The sequence below is a fragment of the Leptodactylus fuscus genome, chromosome 6, assembly GCF_031893055.1.
Source record: "Leptodactylus fuscus isolate aLepFus1 chromosome 6, aLepFus1.hap2, whole genome shotgun sequence".
Taxonomy (NCBI): Eukaryota; Metazoa; Chordata; class Amphibia; order Anura; family Leptodactylidae; genus Leptodactylus; species Leptodactylus fuscus.
The window spans coordinates 30,399,882-30,427,804 of record NC_134270.1 but is presented as its reverse complement, the minus strand read 5'-3'; the positions used below and the strand labels follow the sequence as shown (position 1 = coordinate 30,427,804).

General features: G+C 41.6%; 1 protein-coding gene across 2 annotated transcripts in view; it reads right to left on the bottom strand.

Moving 5' to 3' along the window:
- The window catches only part of AGRN (agrin), a 428,413-nt gene extending 401,243 nt beyond the window's left edge, over positions 1 to 27,170 (bottom strand). For both annotated transcript variants that reach the window (XM_075279649.1, XM_075279650.1), the window contains exons 1-2: positions 26,824 to 27,170; positions 9,090 to 9,351 (exon numbers count right to left, since the gene is read on the bottom strand). In XM_075279649.1, coding sequence (XP_075135750.1) covers positions 9,090 to 9,351; positions 26,824 to 27,021 — 460 coding nt within the window. In that variant the 5' untranslated portion in view covers positions 27,022 to 27,170. The remainder of the gene's footprint in view (positions 1 to 9,089; positions 9,352 to 26,823) is intronic.
- Positions 27,171 to 27,923: the final 753 nt, after the last annotated feature.

Genomic DNA, 27,923 nt, shown 5'->3' with positions numbered 1-27,923 from the left:
CTATATACTCCTTTTACTTTAATTCCTATACGAAATGCTACAAAGGAAATTCTTACTGGCTTCACAAGAAGTGCTATAAAAACAGAAATTGTGTTACCCATTCATGATATTTGTAAGGATGTATCTAATGCTATTTACTATTGGATTATTATTAGTAGTACTGTTATGTTATATTGTGTATATGTGCGTAATGCTAATCTTTGTCCCATTTACATAAACCTTGAGAATTATTGAAGAGTACCTATAAAATATATATATATATATATATATATATATATATATATATATATATAAGATTCTGCTAGGTGTTACACTGTACTGTACTATTATATATCACTTTACACTGAATTATGTTATAATATACATCACTAAAGTGTTTTTACTTCCATATGAAACGCTGACATATAAATGTCAAAGAGCATGTCCTCGCTTTGTCACTTAGCGTCTACCTCAGCTCATCCCAGTTATTACCCTCATTTGTAAAAGAAGAAATAAAACCCTGTCTAATAATGTCATTCCCCTGAAGGCAAGGGAAATCAATGGCAAAGTGATGTGCATGGGTTTCTAGGGGATTGAAGGCCATCACAGAAAGCTAACATTATCACAGACAGATGCCTGGCTGAATGCATGTATCCTGCTCATGTCTCTATGGTTAACACATTCAGCCCCAAAGGGGAATCTTGACTTCATTATATATACAAACACCATTATCTCCCAACCCGCAGTCCCTGATAGCCACTAACCTCAAACCTCTAGGATAGGCATTACCTCATAATTATATGGTTTATATATCGATGTGAAAGATAGGGATGAGATTAGCTCAAATCTGTTCTATCAAATATCCAGAACATTCGTCTCTTATCTTTGCGTGACATTATAATATTTGAGTCAATATATTTATAATCGTGTTATCATTTACTCCTGGAAATATCCTGTGCTGTGGGCAGTCGCATATATGATGAATGTCTCGGTGGTTGAGTGATGAGGATCCAACCAAATCTGACAACTGAGGGTTTTAGATAAAGTTGTTATGTCAACAGTTGTAATACATAATAATGTTACATGTGCCGCGGCCTCTGCCCTCCTGTCTGAGGTTACGATGAACTCTGCTTCCTGTACAAGCAAGGCACACTTCTGTATCAGTTTATGACAACTCAATTATGTTTCTTTTCCAAGCAGAAAGCTTTTTGCTTAGTATATATTGCCCTCGACATGATCTAATAAGGTCCATACAGAAAATAAAAAAAATTTAAGGTTAAAAATAAGGTTACAAATATTCTGTTTAGTAATAAACAGTCTATATACTGTATATATATATATATATATATATATATATATATATATAATATCGTGTATATTATATTTTTTGCTTTACATTTTTTATCTGAGCAGGTTAGGTGACATCATTCTCTATCTATGGAATCTCCATCTACTGATACTTGGCCCCTGATGTATCCACATAAGTAGAAATTCTTGGCAATGGTAACCTACACATATATCCAAGGTCAGATTGCAGGGAGGGGTCATGAAGGGCAAATTCACAAGGCATTTTTTGGATCGGAACTTGAGGCGCGGCTAGCTGCGATTGAAAGCCGGTGCACTGCACCGGCATCCAGCCATGCACTCTGCTCCGGATTAGGCCCAATGAATGGGCCTAGTCTAGAGGAGGGTGTGTCTTCAGGCCAAATCGTGAGGCAACTTGGCCTGAAGAATGAGCACCTCGCTTCCTTTTTCCTAGAGCCAGAAAAAGCGGCTCCCGGAAAAAAAGACATGAGCGGTTCCCATTGATTTTAATGGGAACTTACCCTCAGGGTCAGCTCACACTGAGCTTTTTGGTGAGGATTTTGACACTGAATCCGCCTCAAAATCAGCCTCCAAAAAAAGCCTCCCAATAGAACTCTATTGGTAGACTTTTTTTGGAGGCTGATTTTGAGGCGGATTCAGCTTCAAAATCCTTGCCAAAAAACTCAGTGTGCATTGACCCTAACCCACAACCAGCTATGCCAGGGCCCCGGGGAGGGCGGCATTTTTGCTTATCTAAGCCAGTCCAGGACAAGCTGTCCTGGACTGGCTTAACATCACCGTTACCGAGCGGTGGATTAGGGAGGCCCTGTGGACACAGCGCTGCTCCAGCGGCCTCCCCTCGCGCTCAGGAAGAGAGCAGGTCCTCTCCCTGCCTGCTAACGCCGCTCCGCCACGCCCCCTTCGCTCCGCCTCCTCCTCCGGGGCGAGAGGGCGGTTTTCTGTCATCTGCCTCGGGCGGCAAAAAGGGTAGGTTCACCCCTGCCCACAACCTTCTGCCAACTTTCTTAAAAACACTTCCTAGCTACTCCCAGCACATACGAGAAAGTGGGAACACATAGTTGCAGCTATAATAATAATACATTTTATTTATATAGCGTCAACATTTTCCGCCGCACTGTACACTTTGTAGGGTTCATGTACAGACAAAAAGAGACGTTACAGAGAAATAGTCAATTCATACAATAGGACTGAGGGCCCTGCTCGCAAGAGCTTACAATGTATGAGGAACTCAAATGCAGTTACAATTTTACATGTGGAGAAAAGAGAACACTTCATTTTATTTCTGGGTATACATAAATCTATACGTATGGCTATAACATCCCCAGGAATATGACAATGACTGTTTAATCCCTAGGCTGGCTTCATACCTCGCAGCTGTGTCAGATGTATAGATTTCACCATTCTAGCAGAGATATTGAGGAGATGCATAGTTTGGATAATTCCAAATAATGTGGTGTTTCAATAGATTTTACACGCTCTACCCCCACATTTCCCATGATTTTATCATTACATAGCTGTGCATATTATGGCTTTGCTGCAGCTCCAGTAATGATTCTGCTATAAAGCTACCAGTCCGGGAGGAGTAAAGGAAGATTGAGAGGATGTTGACATTGACAGATAATTTGACATTATTGCAGAATTAAAGCCCACACTGTGGAGTTTATGTGGTAATATAAATCAAAGGACCTGTTATATATTAGTAATCAAAGTGACACCTCCGCCTCAAAACTTTCTCCTAGTGACAAAAATTTGGGAAGAGAAGCATTGGACAGTTGGACATGCTCAATACTTTTGTACTTTGATATTTTTCGGACTATAAGACGGACCGGACCATAAGACGCACTATGGATTTAGAGGAGCAAAATAGGAAAAAAACTTTTTCATTTGATTGCAAGTCCCATAGACTGCAATACAACTGTACTGCAGTCTATGGAAGATGCTCTATATTACTATTGGGGCTGGTCATAGACCAGCCTCAATACTAATATTCCTATGATAAGCCAAGGTCCCGCGTGGCACAGGAACAGGTTGGCTCCCGCAAGCTCGCTCTGCAGGAGCTGGCCTGCTGCAGTACAGGTACCAGGGGTGGATTCTTAACTTTCTGGGGGAAGGGAGGGGATTAACAAAGGTAGTAATGAGTGATGGAGGGCATTAGCTGTTAAGGTTTGTGGCCGCTCTTGCAGAGCGATTGCGATAGCTATCGGGTCTCCTGTACAGTGGAGACACGATAGCTATGGCAACCGCTCTGCAGGAGCAGCCGCCATCTTTAAGCCCTGGCATCTACCGTACTGAAACGGCAGATGTCAGGAAGGGTCTGGAGTGTAGGGATATGATAATTAAGTACAGGCGCCGCAGGCTTTCTTCTAACTTGCCTGCCCCGCCTGTACCACTCCATCTCACTGTCTCTCCTTTGTCTGCTATTACCGTACCTCCTTTGCTTCGCACCGACGGGACAAACTAGGAAGCAGACAGGTACAGGCGCTGCAGGCTTATGCGCTTGCGCCGCCTATACCCTACTTGCTACACTACATTTACACTACATTCGGACTATAAGACACACACCCATTTTCCTCCCATATTTTTTGGGGAAAAAAGTGTGTCTTATAGTCGGAAAAATACGGTAAGTCACCACCAGAGCTTTCTCTCATCTGGACATTAATATATATTGTAGGGGGGAGTTGATAGGGCAAAAAATGCCTTTAAAATGCAGTTCAAGGGTTTATCCTGTCCTGTTAATTTTTGCATAGAGCACATGATTAAAAGATCAATGTAGCCCTGCTAAATTACTGAGAATCCCATATTGATTTTGACCTTCACTAGAATATACCTGTCACTGACACCTTCTTTGATTCACAGTATTTATTCTCTATAAGTGTATTCAACTGATCTTCCTATGTTCATGGCCATGAGAGCTAATGAAGAGATTTGCCATTTAGCCTCTCTGACACTCTCAGTAGTAGGATTGTTCCCAGTAGGGACATAACTGAGAAAGAATGAACCATCCTGACAAAACAACTCCCTGTCCAATAACCTTCTTAGCTGAAGCCATGAAAATAAGAACCCTCACCACTGAAGCCATTTTGTTTAAAGACCCTCAAATTTTAAAGGGTCAAGATTTATGACTACTGCCTCACGTTTTCACTAATGTGTGATATACACTCACCGGCCACTTTATTAGGTACACCTGTCCAACTGCTCGTTAACACTTCATTTCTAATCAGCCAATCACATGGCGGCAACTCAGTGCATTTAGGCATGTAGACATGATCAAGACAATCTCCTGCAGTTCAAACCGAGCATCAGTATGGGGAAGAAAGGTGATTTGAGTGCCTTTGAACGTGGCATGGTTGTTGGTGCCAGAAGGGCTGGTCTGAGTATTTCAGAAACTGCTGATCTACTGGGATTTTCACGCACAACCATCTCTAGGGTTTACAGAGAATGGTCCGAAAAAGAAAAAACATCCAGTGAGCGGCAGTTCTGTGGGCGGAAATGCGTTGTTGATGCCAGAGGTCAGAGGAGAATGGCCAGACTTGTTCGAGCTGATAGAAAGGCAACAGTGACTCAAATAGCCACCCGTTACAACCAAGGTAGCCAGAAGAGCATCTCTGAACGCACAGTACGTCCAACTTTGAGGCAGATGGGCTACAGCAGCAGAAGACCACACCGGGTGCCACTCCTTTCAGCTAAGAACAGGAAACTGAGGCTACAATTTGCACAAGCTCATCGAAATTGGACAATTGAAGATTGGAAAAACGTTGCCTGGTCTGATGAATCTCGATTTCTGCTGCGACATTCGGATGGTAGGGTTAGAATTTGGTGTCAACAACATGAAAGCATGGATCCATCCTGCCTTGTATCAACGGTTCAGGCTGGTGGTGGTGGTGTCATGGTGTGGGGAATATTTTCTTGGCACTCTTTGGGCCCCTTGGTACCAATTGAGCATCGTTGCAACGCCAAAGCCTACCTGAGTATTGTTGCTGACCATGTCCATCCCTTTATGACCACAATGTGCCCAACATCTGATGGCTACTTTCAGCAGGATAATGCAATGCCATGTCATAAAGCTGGAATCATCTCAGACTGGTTTCTTGAACATGACAATGAGTTCACTGTACTCCAATGGCCTCCACAGTCACCAGATCTCAATCCAATAGAGCATCTTTGGGATGTGGTGGAACGGGAGATTCGCATCATGGATGTGCAGCCGACAAATCTGCGGCAACTGTGTGATGCCATCATGTCAATATGGACCAAAATCTCTGAGGAATGCTTCCAGCACCTTGTTGAATCTATGCCACGAAGAATTGAGGCAGTTCTGAAGGCAAAAGGGGGTCCAACCCGTTACTAGCATGGTGTACCTAATAAAGTGGCCGGTGAGTGTAGTTTTCCTTTACTGTTGAGGAAACACTGCTTCTGTCCATGAACATTACTGCAGCTTAACCCTATTGTATAGATCATACCTGGGTAATGTATGGCCCGCGGGCCACATCCGGCCCTCTGACTGGTTCTTTCCGCTTGTGGGATAAAAGTAGATGCTGAATGGGAAGTCTGCTAAAGGTCCTTTAGCTCACTAGGATAGGCTAAGACTTGTTAGTGGGTGGAGCCACACGGGACTGTGTGGTTGCTGTTACACAGAAAGAGCAAGCTCCCGGGAATGGAGACTGAAGGAAGATAAGGAGGAGAGAAGAGACAGTATTTGTGAGTAAGAGGAGGGAACTGGGGGCAGTTAAACTGAAGGCAGATGGAGGGGGGGCATTAAACTAGGGGGCAGATGGAAGGTGACATTAAACTGGGGGGAAGATGGAAGGGGACATTAAACTGGGGCAGCTGGAGGAGCATATTAAACCATGGAGGGTAGCTGGAGGGGGACATGTCTGCCTCTATTTGCCCCCAGTTTAATGTCCCCCTCCAGCTGCCCCAGCTTAATGTCCCCTCTAGTTTCTGCTAGTTTAAACTGGGGCACCAGGAGAGGAGTTAATACTGTGGGGCATTTGGAGGGGAATATTATAATGTGGGGTTGTATAATGTTAGGGTGACTGTAGGAGGATTATACTTTGTGTGGGCACATGGAAAAATTATTGAGAATGGGCGGAGTCAATGTAGAAGTGGGTGGAGCTAAATTTGCCACAGCATGCTTAGCCCTCTAGAACAGTTTCAATTTCTCCTGTGGCCACATAGGAAAATTAATTACCCACCCTTGTATAGATTAAAGCTGAATGGCAACATTAGGCACAGCTGAAGGACAAGAGCAACATACTTTTTGGAAGAACCAAGACAAGTTCCATACAACCCCTTTAAGGCTAAGGCAACATGTGGCGGGACGCAGTAAAAAAGCACTGTGGAAAAAAAATGTGGTGGCAACGCATCAAAGTTTTTCCCGCAGAACATTTTACAGAAAGTCCACAGAGGTTTCCCCTGCAGATTATCTGCTTCCAATATACTGAAAGGGAAATCATCGATACTTTCGTAAGTATAATTGATATGCGATGATTTCCAAAACCTCAATGGTTTTGGAAGTCGGAGTGTGTCCACTGTGCATATTTTTCCACAAGGTGTGGATGGGATTCGCTAAACATTAAGGCCCTATGTTGCGGAAAAGCTGCTTTTCTTGTTGCAGATTTTACTGTGGTTTTTTTGAGCCAATGTCAGGAATGTATTTAACAGAAGGGAAACATCTAAGAACTTCCTTTATATTCCCCATTCCTTTTTCAAGGCACTCAAAAACAATGCAGCAAAATCTGAAACAAAAAAGCAGATTTACCTCAGCCTCAGCCGAAATCTATATTTACTAATGATTGTTTAAAAGAATGCCTCTGATGACACGGACCAAAATAATAAAAGAATGACCACTTTACTCCATTTTAGACACAACTAAATCACATTAAAGCTATAGGAAGCATATAGCAGATTTCTATCTAAAGAGGAAAGACCTATTGTATCCAAAGCAAATCTTTCCTCCATCCATAACAAATTGTGCAGGAACGTCTTCAAAGTTTACAATCACTCACAGTAACAAGTTCTATCCACACATAAAGATACACCAAAATAAAGTTCAAAGTTCTAAAGGAGGTGACGCTGTGCACTTGAGTCACAGAACTGATTCTCCCATTCACACACTTGATGAAGGAAATCCTTATCAGTGTAAACTAGTACAGACAAAGGTATTAGTAGCTCAGCAGAGGACCAGTGACCCAGCCCCACATCCAAACCCACTGGTAAATACACGTACAAATTAAAGATGGTTTAATATTAACCTTCAGCCATATTAAAAAATCAATCTTAAAAGGACAGTAGCCTTAAAGTGCGTAGTCTTAAATCTTATCTCATAAGAGGTAAATGTTAATAAAATTTTACAATTCTTGGGTACATGTTTTATACTAAGCTGTTCTTGTTACTACTGCTGGACATGTATGACTATATTCCCAACTGGGTGTTACTATTCCACCCTGGCAATGGGGCAATGATAAAAGGAGTAGTAACACCAATTGGTTCATTTATGTATGCATTCTCAAGAGGAATAGCAGAGGAATACAAACATACAAAGTTCTAAGAAAGGGGGATCTAGATTTGTTACTTCCTGGGAAATGCAAGTATCTGCTATAAGAAATGACAGGAACGAGAACTTCTTTTAGTTTAGTTTCACATCTACACTTTTTAATTCTTCTTTTTGCTTTGTTATAGGACCATAAATATGAAAATATTGTTAAGAGTTTTCTGGCCTCAAATGTATTTTTCCTACTGTTGACTTAACCACAGGATAGATAGTAGGATAATAATTTGATCTGTGGAGATCTCACACCTGGACCCCACACAGATCAGCTGTCAAGGCAGCCTTAGGGTGCCAGGACTAGAGTAGCAGAGCTGCAGGTTCCCGAAGCTGCAGCTATTACTTGAATAGGAGCAGACTGCATCCACTCTGATAGCTTCAGGAGCCCATGGACTGACAAAGCTCCACACATCACATATTCAGGACCTATCTTGTCTTACCCTAAATGTAGACGGAAATAGGTTTTGTTGGCTTTCCTCTGTAATGGACTTTTTCCTCTACTAATTTTAAGGCACACACTGTGACCGAGACTCCAGCCACAGATGTGAACATAGCCCTTGGAACCCCAAAGGTCATACTAATAAATCCCTAAACAAGAAACACCAAATTGTATTTAACTGCAAAATCTATATATAAAAGATACACAGCCCATAAAAGTATTGTCACCAAAGACCAAATCTATGAAGAAGACCTGAAGTTATATAATGGTGATTTACTGCTAAGGAATGTACACATAATATACAGCAGTAAACTACACGTTTTGCAAGTGAAATGATGGAAGTCAGACGTGCATTCAAATATAACCCACAGGATAAGTTTCCAGCAAAAATATTCTTGATTATTCCACAATGTGTTAAACTAGAAAGGCTTAACCTTTGCAATGACCTTTGCATTCCACTCCAGATGCTAAAGGCATAAGGGGACATCTTTCTCTGAAGGTCTACAGTAAATGTTTCCAACATATCGGATGCACAAAATAAAAGGTAAAAAAACAAACAAAATAGATGGATCGATAAATCAAGGTTAATAAAACAACATAGTGACATTTTAGTATAATGCAAGAGAAAGCAACAAGTCGGCGCTGTTTATTCAACCAATGATGTTGACATCTTATTGACCTCTACAAAAAAATTTCTGCACGTTTTTGACTGCTATAGTTCTTCACTGTCAATATGTTTTACATGCCTTGGAAGGCTGTTTCCTTGCGACATCAGATACAACAAATGTAAGCACTCACCTTCCACACATGATTCCACCTCTTCTAGGTTTCTCAGCGTTATCCTCATCAGGCTGGAATTTAACATTAGTTCATTGCGGTGGAGGGGCCACATGTAGCGGGGGGCGGGGTTTACAAAGAAAATCCTTGTATCTCCAGTGGACACCTGGTTGTCACAAATACTGGGATCTCCAAATCCTCCAACCATCACTTTGTTTCCTCCATCCAGTAAGATCTCATTTGTTACAATTTCTCGTCCTTTTAGATATCGCCATACCCTTATCTGAAGAAGGAAATAGGTAAATAGTTAGAGGCATTAAACATTTAGTCTCCTAGATCAAAGATATTCCAATACTGATCTCACGCTGTGTATGCACATGATTTTACCACTTCAAGAGTAAGGGCAAGCTGCAGCCAAAAAGCACTGCGTGAAAAACCACAGGGCAAAAAGCATTGTGGTTTTTTTCCTGCAGCGCTTTTTACAGAAAACCTGCTACAATTATACCTATTTGGAAATCACTGGTGTTTCTTTAAGTATAATTGACATACTGCGAATTCAAAAAATGCAATGGTTTTGGAAGTTGCAGCATTTCTGCTGTGGATATGTTTCTGGAATGTGTGGATGGGATTCGCTAGAATCCCATACACTTTGCAGGGACTGTAAAACGTGGCAGTTTTTGCTGCAGCATTTACGCCTTGTGGGGCCCTGGCCTGAAGAACAAACCCTGTAAAAATAGCTGACAGAAAAATATTGAAAAACTTCAAGTTCAATTAATCCATCCTCTGAGATCCTCTCATGCTTACGGGCGATATTTGAAAAAAGTTCAGTGAGTCAAGACATATTTGTTGCAGGCTTCCTCGTGCTACCACCAAATATAGTGAAGAAGCTGATCATAGTTTGCAGCAGGAGAAAGACTGCGTGGAATATATGAGACTCTGATGTAAAGCTAACAGCGATTTCACGATTCTGATGAAAATCAAAATGGTTCTTCTTTGACATGGTGAATTGAACATCCCTACCTTGACCCCCATGGAGATGGCTGTTTAAAGGATCCATGTTGTACATTTCACCCCAGACTGCTTTGCCTTGGCCAAGCATGCATGTTTGCTCAATAAGTCAAGGGGTAGTGCTGGTGGGGACCCATGTAAACAAAGAACCAGGTATGTTGAAATACAACATGCCTGATCCTTCTCTCCCTAACATCTGCATTTGCAGGAAAGTCAGGACACCTCGATAAACATTAAAGGGTCACCCGATCACACTGAAATTGGCAGGTGTATTCATCATTCATCTAATTTATATGGTCACCTTAGACATGTGTAACATGCACCTGTACAGGATCCATGTATAGAATAGGGCCCTGTATATAGACCTTTACCCAAAGAAAGACTTGGAAAGGCTGCCTGTGGCCTCAGGTGGCCTTAGTAATTAAGTTACAATTCATATAAACATTGTGGAGTCAATCTCAGAGAATGGCTACTATTTCTCTAAACAAGACTAAATATACACAAGTCCTTCATGACAAGACCAAGTCATGGAAAACTCAGACAAACAGAACAAATAAAAGCAGAGTTACAGTACAGTATGTATCACTTATAAGCCACTTAAAACTGTATGCCGTTTTCATGACACAATCTTTATGTGTAAAGAACAGGATCTTATACACTTCTCTAATATACAGGTAGTTCAAATTTTGTTCTCATATCTGTATTTTATCAATGTAGTAGTCTTTCTCCGTTCTTAGTCCTGTGAAATGAAGCTGTAGCACTGAATGGGATTAAACATGGCGTCAGTCATAAAACATTCACATGAAATGTGACCCCAGGCATTCAGTTAACTGTCCAGGAAGCAGGTTAAAGGAGTTATCCAGACAAAAAAAATATATATTTTTTTTTAAATCGGTCAGTGGCGGTGAAAATAAAAAAAATAAACTAACCTTTTCCCCAGTTCTCCGTGTCTCCCGGCATAGTCTGGCCCTCCCAGGCCGTTATTGTCTTCCGGCAGGAGTCCCCACCACATGTGACCGCTGAGGCTAATCAGTGGCCTCAGCAAAGGGGACGCGGCATCACTACCTGTGACCTCCCAAGGTCTCTTCCTGAGGCAGCTGATTGGACTCAGCAGTCATGTGACCGCTGAGGCCAACCAGTGGCTTCGGCAGAAGAGATCCAGAACGTCACAGCTTGTCAGCAGTTTAATTTTGAGAATATGCTCAATATATGGACCACACTGGGAGGACACCAGAGCATCGGGGAACGGTATGATTTTTTTTTCACCTCCCCCCAGCTTGTTTTAAAATTATTGCTTTGCTCGGACAACCTCTTTAACACCAGTATGTTAAGGAGCACATACAGTATTACTACAGCATCATTTCATCCTCTGGACTGTGAAGAAGGAACTTTATATATTCTTCTTGTGTCTTATCAGTTGTTTTGTAGATTTTTTTCAGTTAACTTTATTAACAACATGACAACATCACCTGGACATAAGAAAGCCATGTAAATACAATCAGTTTGGTGGTTATAATAAGTATAATAAGTAATAATAAGTTCCCATTTAGTCTTACTTAGTTATGTTACGAATGTGTCCTATGTGCCAAACAACACATGTATGTAACCCAGTACTACTATCTGACAGTGACCTCGCTAAGATTACGGTCCTCATTGTTGGACTCACGAAAACAGTCTAGTCCTCTCAGCTATTATGTTAACTCCCATAGAAGTGAATGGAAGTTACGGAAGCAGCATACCACAGTGTGCTACATTGTTTCCATAACTCCAATTCACTTCTACAGGTGTTACACAAACACAGCATCTCAAAGAATTAGGGCATAGAAGCAGAGGGTAATTTTAAACTTATCCCTTTCAGTCGGCCATACAAGTTAAATGATTGTTGTCTTACCTTCCAATTTCACCAGAGTTGTCCAACCATCTAGTGTACATGAATCCCTTCTAACTCTCTGCCCACTTAGGAGAGATAAATATCAGGCAACTAAATTTCAACTATCCAGTCCTTATGTGTTTTCAGGAAAATAGAGGTATCTAGTAGCAAATTTCTCCCCAGTCCCATGCACTGCCCATTCGAGCTGACCATGCACATTTATTAGGGAATCGGGTGAGACAGCTGTCAGTCAAATGACTGTACAGCAAACAGCTAACTCATGTACACGGCTGCTAAACACCCCATTCATTATGATCATGATCCAGTTGGTGTAGATAAATACATCTGGCCTCCCCTCGTTTCTAGGCCAAGGACACAGGATTGTGCAGTTCCGTCCTCTGAGGCTCTGAGCATTTCTTATTTATAAAGTAATACTTGGGAGTTTGGTTTAGAGAGCATACTGACTGAAGAGGAATTAAGTAATATCAGAAAACGGGCACAAAAAAAGCTGTGCAAATAAGAAAGGACAGCAACAAAATAAGAAACAAAGGATAGCAAGACTTTCACTTTTATAAATACCTTAAGTTTACAAAGCCAGCAAAAAAGTCTTGTGAATCATTACATTGTCACTGCTCTGTTCTATGACACCTACTTTTTGTAAATGAGTGTGCCCAGAATTCATGCAGCCTTATATTATACTAAATCAGCCAGTAGCCTTCCATTCTACCCAGGAACCTGAGTCATTTTGAGTCACTATGAATCATGATAATAGGTTATGTAATGCAATAATGTGAATTCTCTGTTATATTATTATTGAAATTACTTTGCAGAGTGGTGTTAGGAACCATGCTCCCTTTCTTTACAAGAATACGTACTGCCAGATAAAACAGCCCGCACTGTGTCATCTTGGCAGCAGTCACACCCTACCACAAAACAACCTACCTGTATTCAGTCACACCTGTTAAAGGACTAACTTCCTTGCCATTCTCCTACCAGACCTCTCTCAATGAGTTACTCGAAAATAGAGATTGAGGTTGGGGCCCCATGGGCCAGAAATGCCACTATTTGTTCAAAGCAAAGAACCGCAATGCTTTCACGCCTCGGTTGTTCCTGCAGCGCTTTGGCGCTGCGTTTCCGGCCCGTGGGGCCTTAGCCTAAAGCTAGGCTCCATTATGCGAAAACAGCTTTTTTTGTTGCAGTTTTTTTGAGCCAAAACCAAAAATGTTTATGAAAAGAACGGGTAATATATAGGGAGCTTCTTATACGTCTACCTTATCCTCAATCCACGCCTGGCTTCGCTTCAAAAAACCGCTTCAAAATCTCCAACAAAATAGATGCGTTCCAGCAATGTGGGGCTTTAGCCTTATAAAGAATACTTGTACCACTGACACTTTAATACAAATATCCTACCATTTTGTGTAGAACACAGTTTCTATGGTGACAGACTACAAATTGTGTAGTCTGAACCTGCAATTATGTGTAAGACTTGCCATATAATTTTGAACCCTTGCTTGGCCTACTTTGATCCGTTCCGACCCCCCATACACATGTATGCTGGACTCGTTCATGAATGCATGTGCTCTGAGTGACAGGATATACTTCAACAAGAATATTTCCTTTTTTTCTATTAAAGATCTATTTGCAAAAATGCTAATTTCTAAAGTACCGGGTTGCATCGGTTTAAGAAAATATTGTTGTATACTTACTGTAAGAAATTGGGCTGTTGAAAGATGAATGAACACTTACAAACACAGGGTCTTACATCTCTTATATCAACATATAGGCCTGAACTTAGACTTGAGAAGCATACATGCCAAGTCAATTTAAGACAAATGTTCAGATTTTTCTAACCTGAAAGGGGTTAGTGCTAAGCTCTTAAAAGATTTCACAAATAAATGGGGGCAATGTTAGGTAGATCAAAGTGTACTTTCCAAAAAGGGATGGGGGGGGGGGAGTCATTAATTTTCTTCCACAAATGTTGGTAGATTTGACAAAGGATCACAATCCTCCTGCATACATCACTGAGCTAATGTTTGCACTCTGTAAACAGTGTTTTGTACTCTGCCTGCCCAGTATAAATGACCTCCACAATGGGGGGAAAACAACCTTTCACTGCATTAGACTTTCTTAGCATAGCTGTGAGACCTTGAAAATCTTTACAGACAATAAGTCATCGCAAAAAAGTAGGAAGAAAGTAAGGCTTAAATTCTTCAGTGATAAATATTTTCTCAGATGTAAAGAAGTGCTTTAAAAAGAGACTGAAGAAGAATAACCCCATAGATACATACTATATAATATATACTGGGTTCATTCTAAGGCAAACATTTTTTTAGACATTTCTGATTTTTAGTGCATGTTAAAGCAAGTTATTTAAACCTGTCCATACTGACCCCGGTCCAGATGTAAAGGAGTTGTACCACAATTACACTTACCCTTTAACCACAGGATAGAGTCATGACGGTAAGGGTAAGTTCACACTGAGTTTTTTGGATCGGAAACCTGAGGCGGAGGCCGTCTCAGCTTCCAATCCAAAAACCGCGTAGCCGCGACGGAAAGCTGCTGCACTGCACCAATATCCAGCCGCACACTCTGCTCCGGATTAGGCCCAATGAATGAATTGGGAGGTGACTCGGCCTGAAGAACGAGTACCTCGCTTCTTTTTTCCAGGAGCCGGAAGAAACGGCTCCCGGAAAAAAAGACCTGAGTGGCTCCCATTGATTTCAATGCGAGCCGTCTTTTTGGTCAAGGTTTTGAGGCGAACTTACCCTAAGGGTCTGTTCACACACCGGAAAATTAAGAGAAATTTGAAGCAGGCTTATGCCTCAAATTCATCTCCACTTTCAGGACTTGGGATTTGCGTGGCAGGAAGCCAAAGCAGAGCTTTGGCTTTCTGTCCTGGCTTTTAGCCCCAGATAAATGGCACTACTCAGCAGAGTGCCTCAGAATTGGTCTAAAAAATCATCTACAAATTCCTGTGTGTAAACTTACCCTAAGTGTCTATACGGTGGAGCTCCAATGGTTGGAAGTAGGATGGGAGTCCGGAATTCCCCCGTTTGAGAGTAGCATTGGCTGCTCATTTGTGCTGCAGCTTAATTTAGTACTATGGGATTGCCATACATAGCCAAGCATTGCTCTCAGCTAGTCTGCAGCAATCCTACAGAGATGACTGGTGAGGCCATGTGTATGTGACTACCAGTGCATTCAAACAGGAAGATTCAAGCACTGACACAAATCTGTTATACTGAGGGTGAGGAATAAGTTATAAGGAATAAGTCTTACCTTTAATTCATGGTTAGTTTAATACACCCCTTTAATATATGTCAGTGGAATATCAAATACAAGCCCCAGTCAAGTCTTCAATCTGGACTACACAGATTACTTGCACAAAGCCAGCTGGCATCCAATATGCCAACAATCACAGCTCCCCCAAATTTCTAGTTGTATAGCCAAACATGACTGTCAGATGTAACAATTTACACTAAATAGGAGGCTCTCTACTACCTTCTACAGTGCAGTCTGTTACATGTGTAGTGGCACAACAGCACTGCCCCTGTTACATTTTACGCACTTGTTAATATGGCTAAAACTTATGGGGACATACACTATGTGATCAAAAGTATCCGGACACCTGGCAGAAAATGACTTACAACTTCGTGCCGCCCTCCATTGGTAATGCTGGATACAATATGGTGTTGGCCCACCCTTAGCCTTGATGACAGCTCCCACTCTCGCAGGAATACGTTCAATCAGGTGCTGGAAGGTTTCTTGGGGAATGGCAGCCCATTCTTCACGGAGTGCTACACTGAGGAGAGGTATCGATGTAGGTCGGTGAGGCCTGGCACGAAGTCGGCGTTCCAAAACATCCCAAAGGTGTTCTATAGGATTCAAGTCAGGACTCTGTGCAGGCCAGTCCATTACAGAGATGTTATTGTCGTGTAACCACTCCGCCACAGGCCGTGCAGTATGGACAGGTGCTCGATCGTGTTGAAAGATGCAATTGCCATCCCCGAATTGCTCTTCAACAGTGGGAAGCAAGGTGTTTAAAACATCAATGTAGGCCTGTGCTGTGATAGTGCCATGCAAAACAACAAGGGGTGCAAGCCCCCTCCATTACTAATGGAGGGCGCCACGAACTTGTAAGTCATTTTCAGCCAGGTGTCTGGATACTTTTGATCACATAGTGTATGAAAATCTAAGAATGACACAAAAAGCACAGTGGCTGTTTCTTAAAGGGGTTGTCCAGGATAGCCAGTTTTTTTTATATGAGGCGGGGAAAGATGAAAAAAAACAAACAAACAAACTAACTCACATGTTCTGGGGGCTACAGTGTCTCTACTCTGGTGGCTTCTTCTGGAGGAGGTCCCTGCTGCCACTGTCCGCTGACGCCAATCAGCAGCCTCAGGAAAAAACATGGGACATCACTGATGTCCCATGTCCTTTCCTTAGGCCGCTGATTGGGCTGCGCTGGGAGACACCAGAGCACTGAGGACAGGGGAGTATGGGCTTTTAAAACATGGCCAAATGGGGGATTTTTATTGCTTTTTTTGGGGGGGGGGGTACATTAATCTGTGCATTACAGTATTTTTATTTTTTTTAGCATAAAAAAAGGGATAACATTTTTAATAGACTAGAGTTATAAGTTTATGATGATACCTATTATGTTTGGGGGTTTTTTACATATTTTTTTAATTATTTATACTAGGGTCATAATACTGGCATCAGCCTTTCCGTTGTTTACACAAGGGGTTAAAAAAAATGTAACCCCTCTAAGAAGATACAGATAACTATTATATATTTCTTATGTTATGCCATTCCCTGTATCTGGACATTTTATTATAGCTGAAATCCCTGTTTCATTAAAACACTGCCACATGCAGGAGAGGGATTGGAAAAACAGATGGGTACTTACCTCCTAAATTCCCTGCAGCTCCAGCATTTAGTCTCTGCTGCTCCCCGACAGTTTGTTGACAGGGTTGCAACAATGACATCACGTTGTCAGCATGTAAGTCAATAACTGGACTGTGATGGACTGCCGCGGTCATGTGCCATCAATGTAACGTCGCCACTATAGTCCCGTCAACAGAAACACTGGCAGCGGAGACTGAACTTCAAAGTGGTGGGGATTCAGGAAGTAGGTACCATTCTGTCTGCTTTCTTATCCGGCTCCCCTACCTATTCTTTTAGTTTTGTTCTTTAAAGCATGCCTCCCAAAGTCAATGTTTCTCATTGGATAGCTAGGTGACAAAAGTTAACTGAATCAGTGAGTAAGTAGGCAAAACAAGTGCCTATGGTGTCAGATATTATAACTTGTGCAAGAAACGCTGGATTATGCTTTTTTGCAAATTTATGGAAATGCCAGGAGCTAAATGTCGGGAATCATTTATATGTTAATGAAATGTTTGTGGCTCATATATGCTATTATTACTTTAGGTTTTCCTACGTGCCCTCTTTTTGGGGGTTAGTCCTGTTTTATAGTCTATCTGTGTAGGATAAGATAAAGATATGCTTTAGGGAATGAAGACTATACTGTCAGCTGAGGAACAAGCACAAAAGCTTTTTCCACCTATTTCGACTAAGTCTGATGGATTTCTGCACAGCCAGCTCTGTATGAGATGTTTGCTTTCGATGTATTGATAGCTATGAAGTTTGCAGTAGGTTGAGTTTGGTAAAAGTTTATTTAACGGGGAATAAACAGAAGCTTACTCATAACCTACTCACTATTAGAACTCCATGCCCTATAGCAAAGTTCTATCTATAAGGCATTGCTCATGCACATTACAGAAAGTTTATTATGCAGCACCCACAAAGAGCCTAATGGAAAGTGTGTAGGCTGCACAGAAACATCAATTAAAGCTCCTAGGCCCCAAATCTGTACCAGAGTTCCTCAGCTTTCATAGGGCATCTAAAGTACTCTCACGCGGCACAAGGATCACAGTCGTCTCAGGTATTAGTGACTGGATGTAACTGCAACTTCTGTAGCACTGACAGCTGACTCTATGATGTCAATATATTCTGTGGCACTACATATACAATCTACATGCAACAGTCCATGTCTCCTAGGAGCTCACAATCTACGGTTGGCAATGCATTTGTCTGAACGCACATGTAAAGTTTAAGCTTAATGCTTTCTTAAACTTTTCAACCATTTTTTATTTTCTGGCTGTATTGGTATCATTAACACATATCGTAATATACGTTATCAACAAATTTTGGCTGTTTTCTGTGAAATCCTGAGCTGAAATCCAATTTCTGTCGGTTTCTTTATTACTAGCTGAAATATGTACACTACTACTCACTGGAGTATGGATGGTTGGGCTCTTGTCCAATGCAGAGGAGAGGAGGGTGAGGTGGGGGGGACAATTCAAGCATTTATATCTCGGGCATTAAAAACTTAGAACAGTGATTTTTGGATTCCTATGAAAGATGGAGTACTAAGCTTTTGTACAAAATAAAGATCTCCCTGCTATAAACTTCAGTTGAGAATATAGTTGGAAATAGGACCAGCTATATATAAATATGTCAATCCCGACTGTGTGGAATTACGATCTTGGTGACGCTTGAAAGTTTACAATCTCATCTTTCATGACAAAACCAAAACTAATGTTCTAAGTCTTATAAGTTCACAGAAAGAAACCAAAATTTGTTAATAAAGGATATTACAAAATGTATTAATTAAACAAAAAGTTTAATTACACTTTAAAGGTGTTGTCTCACAAGTAAAGTGAAAAGCATATTTCTTGCATTTCACATTCATCCTGACTGCAGCCAGGGCTGAAAGTGGGCAGAGTTGGTGGCTGAAAATAGTCGAGTGCTGTACTGCAGATATCTCTGACATTCCCATTGAAATGACTTGGAGCATGAGATAACCAAAGTATGGCACTCAGCCGTCTCCAACACTCACATTGAAGTGAATGGGAGTGCCAACCACCACCAGTCCCGCCTACATTCATCTTGGCTGTGGCTGCTTTTCTTGGGACGTGGGACAACCCCTTTAAGCCACTGACAGACACTTCTGATGGTGGGCTATCTTCTCTAAGACTAAAAGGATGAAGCACGTTAAAATCCAACTGTCCAATTCCTCATCTTTGATACCTACTATCAGAAGAGTGCTGTGTAGCACCCATATATACTAGTGAATCTCAATAAATTAGAATATCATCAAAAAGTTATGGACTGTTGCTCAGTGGTCAAAGGTGTTTTCAGATTAAAGTAAATTTTGAATGTCATTTGGAAATCAATGTCCCAGAGTCTGCAGGAAGAGTGAAGAGGCTGCTGTACACAATCCAAGCTGCTTGAGGTCTAGTGAAGTTTCTACAATCAGTGATGGTTTGGGGAGCCATGTCATCTTCTGGTGTAGGTCCACTGTCATTTATTGAGACCGAAGTCAGCACAGCCATCTACTTGGAAATTCTAGAGCACTACAGGCTTCCTCTCTTTTGAGATGGAATTTTCATTTTCCAAAAGTACTTGGCACCTGTCCACACTGCCCAAAGTACCAAGATCTGGTTTAATAACCACAGTAACATTGTGCTTGATTGGCCAGCGAACTCGCCTGACCTTAACCCCATACAGAATCTATGGGGTATTGTCAAGAGGAAGATGAGAGACCCCAGAGAGAACAATGCAGACTAGCTGAATGCTGCTATCAAAGTAACCTGGGCTTCCATAACACCTCTGCAGTGCCATAGACTGATCCCTCCATGCCACATTGCCGCATTCATGCAAAAGGAGCCCCCACCAAGTATTGAGGGCATTTGCTGGACATACTTTTTTGTGTTAAAGGGGCTCTATCATTGAGAAAACTCACTTTTAACTAAAAATATACTTGCATAGCCTTTAGAAACACTATTCCACACATACCTTTTGTATGTTATTCCCCTCAGTCATTTTTTAATGAGTCCGCTTTTATTCACATGCTAATTAGCCAGCAACAAGCACTCAACGAGCTGTGTGTGAGAACAGGGAAGGTTGAATCAGCAGCAGCAGCCTCCCTGCTCTCACTCACATAGCAGACAGTGCTTACTGATACTTCTAGCGCTCGTTGCCGGCTAATTACCATGTGAATTAAAAAAACGACTGAGGGGTTTAACATACAAAAGGTATGTGTGGAATAGACTTTCTAAAGGCTATGCAAGTATATGCATAGTTAAAAATGAGTTTTCCCAATGATAGAGCCCCTTTAAATAATTTTTTTACAGTTGGTCTTATATAATATCCTAATTTTCTGAGATAATGGCTTTTGGGTTTTACTTAGCTGTAAGCCATAGTCATCAACATTAACAGAAAGAAACACTTCACTGTTTGTAATGACTCAATATAATATTTGTGTTTCACTTTTTCAATTGAATTACTGAAAAAAAAAACTTTTTGATAATATTCTAATTTATTGAGATGCACTATTATTCAATAAGTGAAATTGGTGGGTACATACATTCAGCTTTAGAATTTTATATACAAATCTAGTTAATCTAAGTTTTTTCTTGTAGTGTAGAATAACCCTATACAAACAAAAACATTTAAATTTGACTTATAAGATCCAGGAGCTGCTACACTAAAGTATTAAAGGGGTACTCCCACGTCGCATACTTACCCGTCTTCGTTCCTCTAAAATCTTCTGTCTTCCGGCTTTGTCTCGTCATTGGTGGGCGGGGTCACATATGCAAAGCCAAGCGGCGAGATGCCGCCGGCCCTGCGTGCGCGCTCATACACCAGTCTAGCCTTCACAACGTGAATACAGACCCGACACCCTGCGGGTCTGTATTAGCATTGTGAAGGTTAGACTGGTGTATGAGCGCGCACGTAGGGCCGGCGGCATCTCGCCGCTTGGCTTTGCATATGTGACCCCGGAGAGGAGGTGCATCGCTTCTGCCGCTGCTGTCTTCATGCATGGCAGAAGCATAGCGATGTGCCTGTGCCGGCGTCTAACAGTCCCCAGCATCCGCCTATTACAGCGGATGCCGGGGAGTTAGACGCCGGCACAAGTGACGTCAGCAACATCGCTATGCTTCTGCCCTGCATGAAGCAAGTAGCGGCAGAAGCGATGCTGTTATTCCGCTCCTCCGCCCCGGAATAGCAGCATCGCTTCTGCCGCTGCTGTCTTCTTGCAGGGCAGAAGCATAGCGATGTTGCTGGCTTCACCTGTCCCCCAAAGGGTAAACTACACCCCCCCCCCAGGCTCGCTCCCGTGTACTTAGCCCCTCCTCCCTCCCCCCTGAGAGCAGGCAGACACATCACTTGACTCAGGTCAGGGCTGTGGCCACAAAAAAATGAATAAAGTGAGATAGTGGCCAAACAAAGCAGTTTTGCTGAAGCATTGTATTTAGGAAAAGTCTTACATTCACATTTACAAGCATTATAGATAGGATCCTTGTGACGGGACAACCCCTTTAACTACTTGAGCAACAGTGCTTACTGATACCAAAAAGTGCCCCAACATGTGTGCTCTGTGCCATGCCATCCTGCTCACTTTTCTCTGCCCTTGTAGCACTTTAGACACTAAAAAAAGTCATAAATGCAGTCAAAGAACAATATCAGCAATCTTAATGTTCCAAGACACAGAAAAGCTATACTCTTAAAGGGAACCATTCAAATTTATTCTGACCTAACTATGGGCAGCATAAAATGCTTATAGGCCCCCATATTGCAAAGAAATACACCTGGAGCAAAGAGTCTACAGGCTGGCCCACCTCTTACAGATTCTCCCAACCTGATTTGACTGCTAGGTCTCTTCCCATATAATAGGGAGAGAGATCTGTCAATCACAACTAGCTGGATGGGAAGAAGCTGGAGTCGAGCTGCCGAGTAGAAACAGTTCCTCCTACTCAATTTGTGTAAAAACCATTATGTGAAATGCTGATGTTTCCCCGTGTGTGTGTGCATGATCAGATTTGGACATTTATCATTTGCTGCTTGGGCCATGTTTTTAATGGAATCTTAAAAAAGGACTTGGGACAGTGAATTACATTATCTCTGTAAAGCACTACAGAACATGATGGTGCTATACAAACAAAATAAATAAATAAATTGCACTGGAAAATATTCCATGTGGTATTATTACAGTTCACATGGGGCAGATTTATTAAGACTGGCTTTTCATATGACAGTCTTACAATAAGATCATTAGAGTAAACTGGTCAGATTTTGGTACATTTTGTCCTGTCCTATAGTCAGAAATTGAAATCTAGACCTGCAAAAGCATTAACGTCTGTGCCATTTTCTGGCATCTGTATTACCAATGCCCCTATCCCATGACCAAAGATCGCCATGTCACCCTGCTACTCTTTAATGTAAGTGAATGTAGTTGAACTGCAACTGGGACTTCAAGTCTCAAAAAGATAGAGAAATGCTGGATTTTTTTTGCAACTAGAAATCATAGTCGCAGCACTTTTGTTTGGAATCGCATCCAAAGGTGTCATGTAGCTCTAGCCTGAAACTGAAAGCTTTAGGCCATGTCCTTCCAGTAAACCTATGGTCACTTTTTGAACTTTTGCAGAGTGCAGCACAAATGTACACTTTTAGGGTGCAATTTCCAAAGTTTGTTTCTGCGCAAATTGCAACTTTTGGTGGCATTAATAAATGTGATCCAAAGGATTCTGCAGACTTGAACCATGAAATGTGCACAGCACTAGTTCTGGAGTGACATGGTATTAAAGGGCAGTGGGTATTTCTAATTAAGTGATCTAATAAAGTAATGAAATAATTGATACCTGATTCTGAGAATGAAGGGCCCACAATGATGAATCAGATCACAAATGATTAGAGTAGGCTGCAGGTCTTTGCACAGACCAGTGGACAGAAGTGGAGCCATGCAGGGACAGACTGTATAGCTGAAGCAGGGCTGAATCTGCAATACAGCCCTTCATTTTCATGATTGGTGGGGGTCCCAGAGTTCTGATGGCCACTGATCATTTACTTAATTTGCTTACTTATATAGCGCCAACATATTCCAAAGCACTTTACAAACTTTGACGATCACTGTCCCATATAGGACTCAGAATCTACATTTCCTTTCAGTATGTCTTTGGATCATCACTTTAGGAGATGTGAATAAAACTTTAATGACCCAAATACGGAAACTCTCCACGACCTTTCCCAGCGCTATTACTAAGCAGTTTGAAAATGATCTGGCTCTCTGGCTTGTGGACTGACAAGATATACAGTATAAGCCACTACAGCTGCCTATATATATATATATATATATATATATATATATATATATATATATATATATGTATATATATATATATATATATATATATATATACACACATATATATATATATATATGTATGTATGTATATATATATATATATATATATATGTATGTATAATTACCACAAAGACAATCTACTTCATTCAGTCTATTAACCTTTACTCTACATTACATTTATCATTGTCTTTACTCTCCATTTTCTTTCACTTCCACTCTCTTAACTCTGGAATGTCAAGTATCTGCTTAGTAAATGTTGTTTATGAACCACTGAGATGCGACAAAACAGTGCACTGACCACACACTGCCAAAGCAACACATAAACCAGATACGTGACAAATGTTATCAGTCGCTGTACATGGTACTAGGATAGCTGATAGGCCATGAGACTACGTCTTCACTATAATCGATACAATCGGCCATCACTGTTACTAGAATGGCAGTGAAACATTTTCACTTTTGTCTATGGAAATATCAATTTATAAGCAGGAATATGTGCTGTTCCTCAATAAGACACACTTTTAGGAACCTATCACGTTAAGCATGCAGTCTGATATGTAAGCAGCATGTTATAGAGCAGGAATGGATTTTGTCTGACTTGCATCTTAGTGAGTGAAATCCCTGCTCTTTTTCTGCTTAGGAGTCCAATGGGAGGTCCTAATCAATGATCTCTGTGAGCATGCTCACACAGTGAGGCTACCAATCACTGAGATAATGTACAGTCCAAAATGAGTAGGGGTTTAAAAGGGTTGTCCAGGGAATATTAACACCATTACCTGGTCCCAGAGATGCTTTAGATGGACCCAGGGGCTTAAATTGATCGGTTACAAGTTTCTTCCAAAACCCTGTTTTCAATCTGCTCAGGCCTGGTTCACATCTGTGTTCGAGTTTCCATTCAGGGAGTCCGCTTTAAGAACCCCCAAACGGAAACCTATCTGCATACAAAAGCGGTTACCTAAGGATACCCGTGGACCCCATAGACTATAATGGGGTCCTAGTGGTTCCGCACAAAAAATGCAGAAATGCTTACAGGACTTTTCTTTCCCAATACTTTGTGCGAATATGGGAAAGGAATGGCCCAAACGCAGATGTGAACCGGGCCTAAGCTCACTTGTTCTATGCTGCTAATAAATTGAACAACATTTTCAAGGTCTCAGATTCCCTTTATTTTTTAACATCTAACAAATATATGAGTTAGACCTTGTAGTGTTGCCGCAAGGTAGAACTCAAAGGTCCTGATGCAAAACCTGAAAGATATGTAGAAACCTCACTGGTCATTTATAGTAATTGGATCCTAAAATGAGTCATCGGGGCCTAATAGGAGCTCAAGCTCTAAGGCCCAGGTGTGACTGCAACCTTTTCCAGCTATAGTTAAACCCCAGCCTAGAACAAAATGGCCACAGGACTCACATTGAGGACATAGTTCAAATTAATACTGACACTTCCTAAATTGCAGAAACTTCTCGCCAATGTTGAAGGCATTTCTACCCACAGCCTCTTTATTCTGTGAACAGGGTGAGTTTCTAATATGCAGAAACTAGTATCTCGACACATTACAGGGACTCTTTCACCAGAACCCAGACCCACAGATAGAGAGGCTCAACTGAATCAAATAGTGTTTTCCATTGTGACTCCGTGCCACTGTCGTAGTTTTTGTCAATATGCAAATGAGATCTTGGGAGCACTGAGGGTGTTGCTTCTTACCTCTCTGGTGCAATGGCAATACCCTTGTTACTCCAAAGAGCATCTGTGCACATTGAAAAGACAGCAATATATTGCCAATATAGGTACCGATTCATGACCGATTCTCACTATTTGATTCAGGTGACCTAACTTAGGGGGCTGGGTTGATATGCTGGTTCTGGTGACTCCCTTTAAGTGTAATAAGGATTATGTGAAAATGGTAAAACACAGCTTCACAAGACTCCTTTTTGACTTCAAATAACTTGACATCATAGACTATGTCATATACTGCAGGGGTCTATGGGGGTGGTTGAAGGGGGACTGCTTTCAAAGTCATTTACATCAGTCATGAGACACAATATAGCAGATATTCCACTTCAAAGATTTCTTTAGTTAACGCCTTTACTCCTCTTCTTTGAAAAGACAAGCAGCCAAAAGATGACAGCCAAAACCCTTAATTCTGGTCTAATTTGTTCCCTAGCCTGGGACTCATTAGGATACTCGGTAGCCATTAAATCCTTTCGGATTTCCTATTGATTTGTCCCGCATTAGTGACAAGAAGAAACTTGTTTGCAATGCAATAAATCTTTCCAGTTGCTAAAATCTTCGAAATGGCAAGCATGCACAGACACATTCCTCCGCTGCTGCAATGGGTTAAGTCTGCTGTAATCTTTCAGACATGAGTTCTGAACTGATCAAGAATCTCAACTACAGTCTTAAAACTCGAAAAGAGAAAAGAAAAAAGGCAGCCTGAGGCCCGCCTGGGAATTCAATAACTGCAAGTGTTCCAAATACAAAGCTCCTGAAATAGGTGTATTTACAAGATGGGCACTTCTCTATATAGTGCTGAAACCCTAATAACAGACTGCATTCTGCATGGTGGGAAGATATGACGGACAGCAATCCTCTACTTAAACGTTTGCCTAGCTAAAAATATCAAAATTACACGCTTGTCTGCTGCATCACAACAGAAAACACATGTTCACGCGGCTCTTAAGTGCTTGGAGAGCTTATAAAGGCTATTAAAGCGCCTCGGAGCAACGAAATTATTGTAGTTAGACTTTCATCTTGAATGAATGGAAGAGTCTGAGCTGGGCGAGAGAGGGTTAAACATACGTCTGGAAGGAGTGGCCCCGGAGGTGAGGCCACCTTTGAACTACAGTATTTGGATGGTATAAAACTATATGTCCATCTAAATATACGCCGCACAGGTAGTATAAGACTAAAGTGTGATATATAGCATCATCTACACCGCTACACCCCCCACCTGCTGAACTCATATTGTTAAGTAACAATGAAAGGGCCTCCAGGTCAAAGAAAACTTTAGGTTTATGCAAAGTTCCCAGGACTGGAGACATGATCTTAGTGCTACAGTAACATCAAACGCCATTCCTTCATAGCCTCAGGCTACTGTAATGAATCCTAAACCTGCCAGGTGTAAACGCAATGTAAAAGTAAATGTAATATCTTTACAAGACATTTATATTATCTTTAGCTTAGTCATAGCTGTGACCAAGGTGCCAGCAGGTTGGCAGTGAGACAAGGATGGAGATATTTTGTCTCAGACAAAAGCCGGTATCAGTGGCACACACAGCAACAAGTGATTTAGCTCCACACAGAACATAAGGACTTCCTAGTATAATGTATTTCTCCTTCGAACTTTGAAAACCTATAAAAGAATACACACATATATATATATATATATATAGAGAGAGAGAGAGAGAGAGAGAGAGAGAAGTAATATATTATGATTTAACCGTGTCAGTGTCAATGCAACAATTTGGCATGTGGCGGGACTAACACTCATGTGCCCTTATTTAATTGGTTAATGTGGCCGCTGTCACAGACAATTGGCGCTATGGTTACCGGATCGCAGCAGTGATGCCAGTAATCTAATCGCTTAATGAACCGATTTTACTAGTTTGGTGAAGTTTGTTTGCCCTCCCACCACTAACCCGTAGTACTAGAAGGTGCCCAGTTTTTACCTTGCACGAGTAGGTGTGGTGAACAGGGTCCACATTTAGAATCTCTTCCACTGTCCCGGTGAGCACAATATTTGCCTCCTCTTCTCTCTTTTCCAACTCTCTTTCAGGACAATGTCCCTGACTCTTCCCCAGAAACACAAGCACCAGTACTGCTAAAGTCCACAGAGGCATGGCTGAAGCCCTCCACCTTCTCCCCATGTCCAGAGGGAAGAAGAGCGCATCCAAGGCAAAGGAGACCAGAAGAGGAGGAGAAGGTGAGGGCAGCTCACCAAAATGTGCACTGATACAAGGGCTTCCCCCTGGCTCTGCTGCTCTAACAGCAAGGAAAACCTTTCCACTTAGAAAGAAAAGACAAACCCACTCAGGAGGAGGGGGAGGGGGGAGGGAGGAGATATTAGTCCTACTCTGCAAAGGGAGCAATGTGAGGTCTTCTTCACAAGGGCTGGGGGGGATTTGCATGCAATCTGAATTGCTGATAAGCACAAGGGGGTGGCAGTAGAAGCTCTATCCTCCCTCCTACTGTATCTGATTCCTTTCCACTTCTCTTTCCTTAATGTATAGCTCTTAGGGGAAAACTATAGCAAAACGCCACCTCCAGGAAATGCGGCTTAAATCAGGTTAATGGATAATCGGGAGCACAACGTGATCTGCCTGTTAAAGGTGCACATGCAACAATGCCGTTGTTGCAAGTGAAGCCTTTTCTGAATATGTTGGCTTAGATCCCAGCGCTCAAGAGACTGCATTGGGAGGAAGAATGGTGAAGAAGGGCACTTTGTATCTGCACTGCAGGCATGCATTCAAGAAGGATGATGCTGGATTTACAAGGATCCTTACACGTCCACACCTCAAAATGATCATTTTTCTTTAAATGTGTAAATCATACTAGAAAATGTGATTAGAAGTCCTACATACATTAAAGTGCATGTTTTTTTTTATTGATTCTATATGTTATCCAGTTTTCTCCCACACTCCAAAAACATACGTAGGTTACTTGACATCCCATGAAATTGGCCTTGCAAATGTGTGAGCAAACAAGAGTGGGACAGTGACCCTTCTCCCTGCCAGAATTTTTCACAAACAAGTTGGAGTCTATGGGTTAC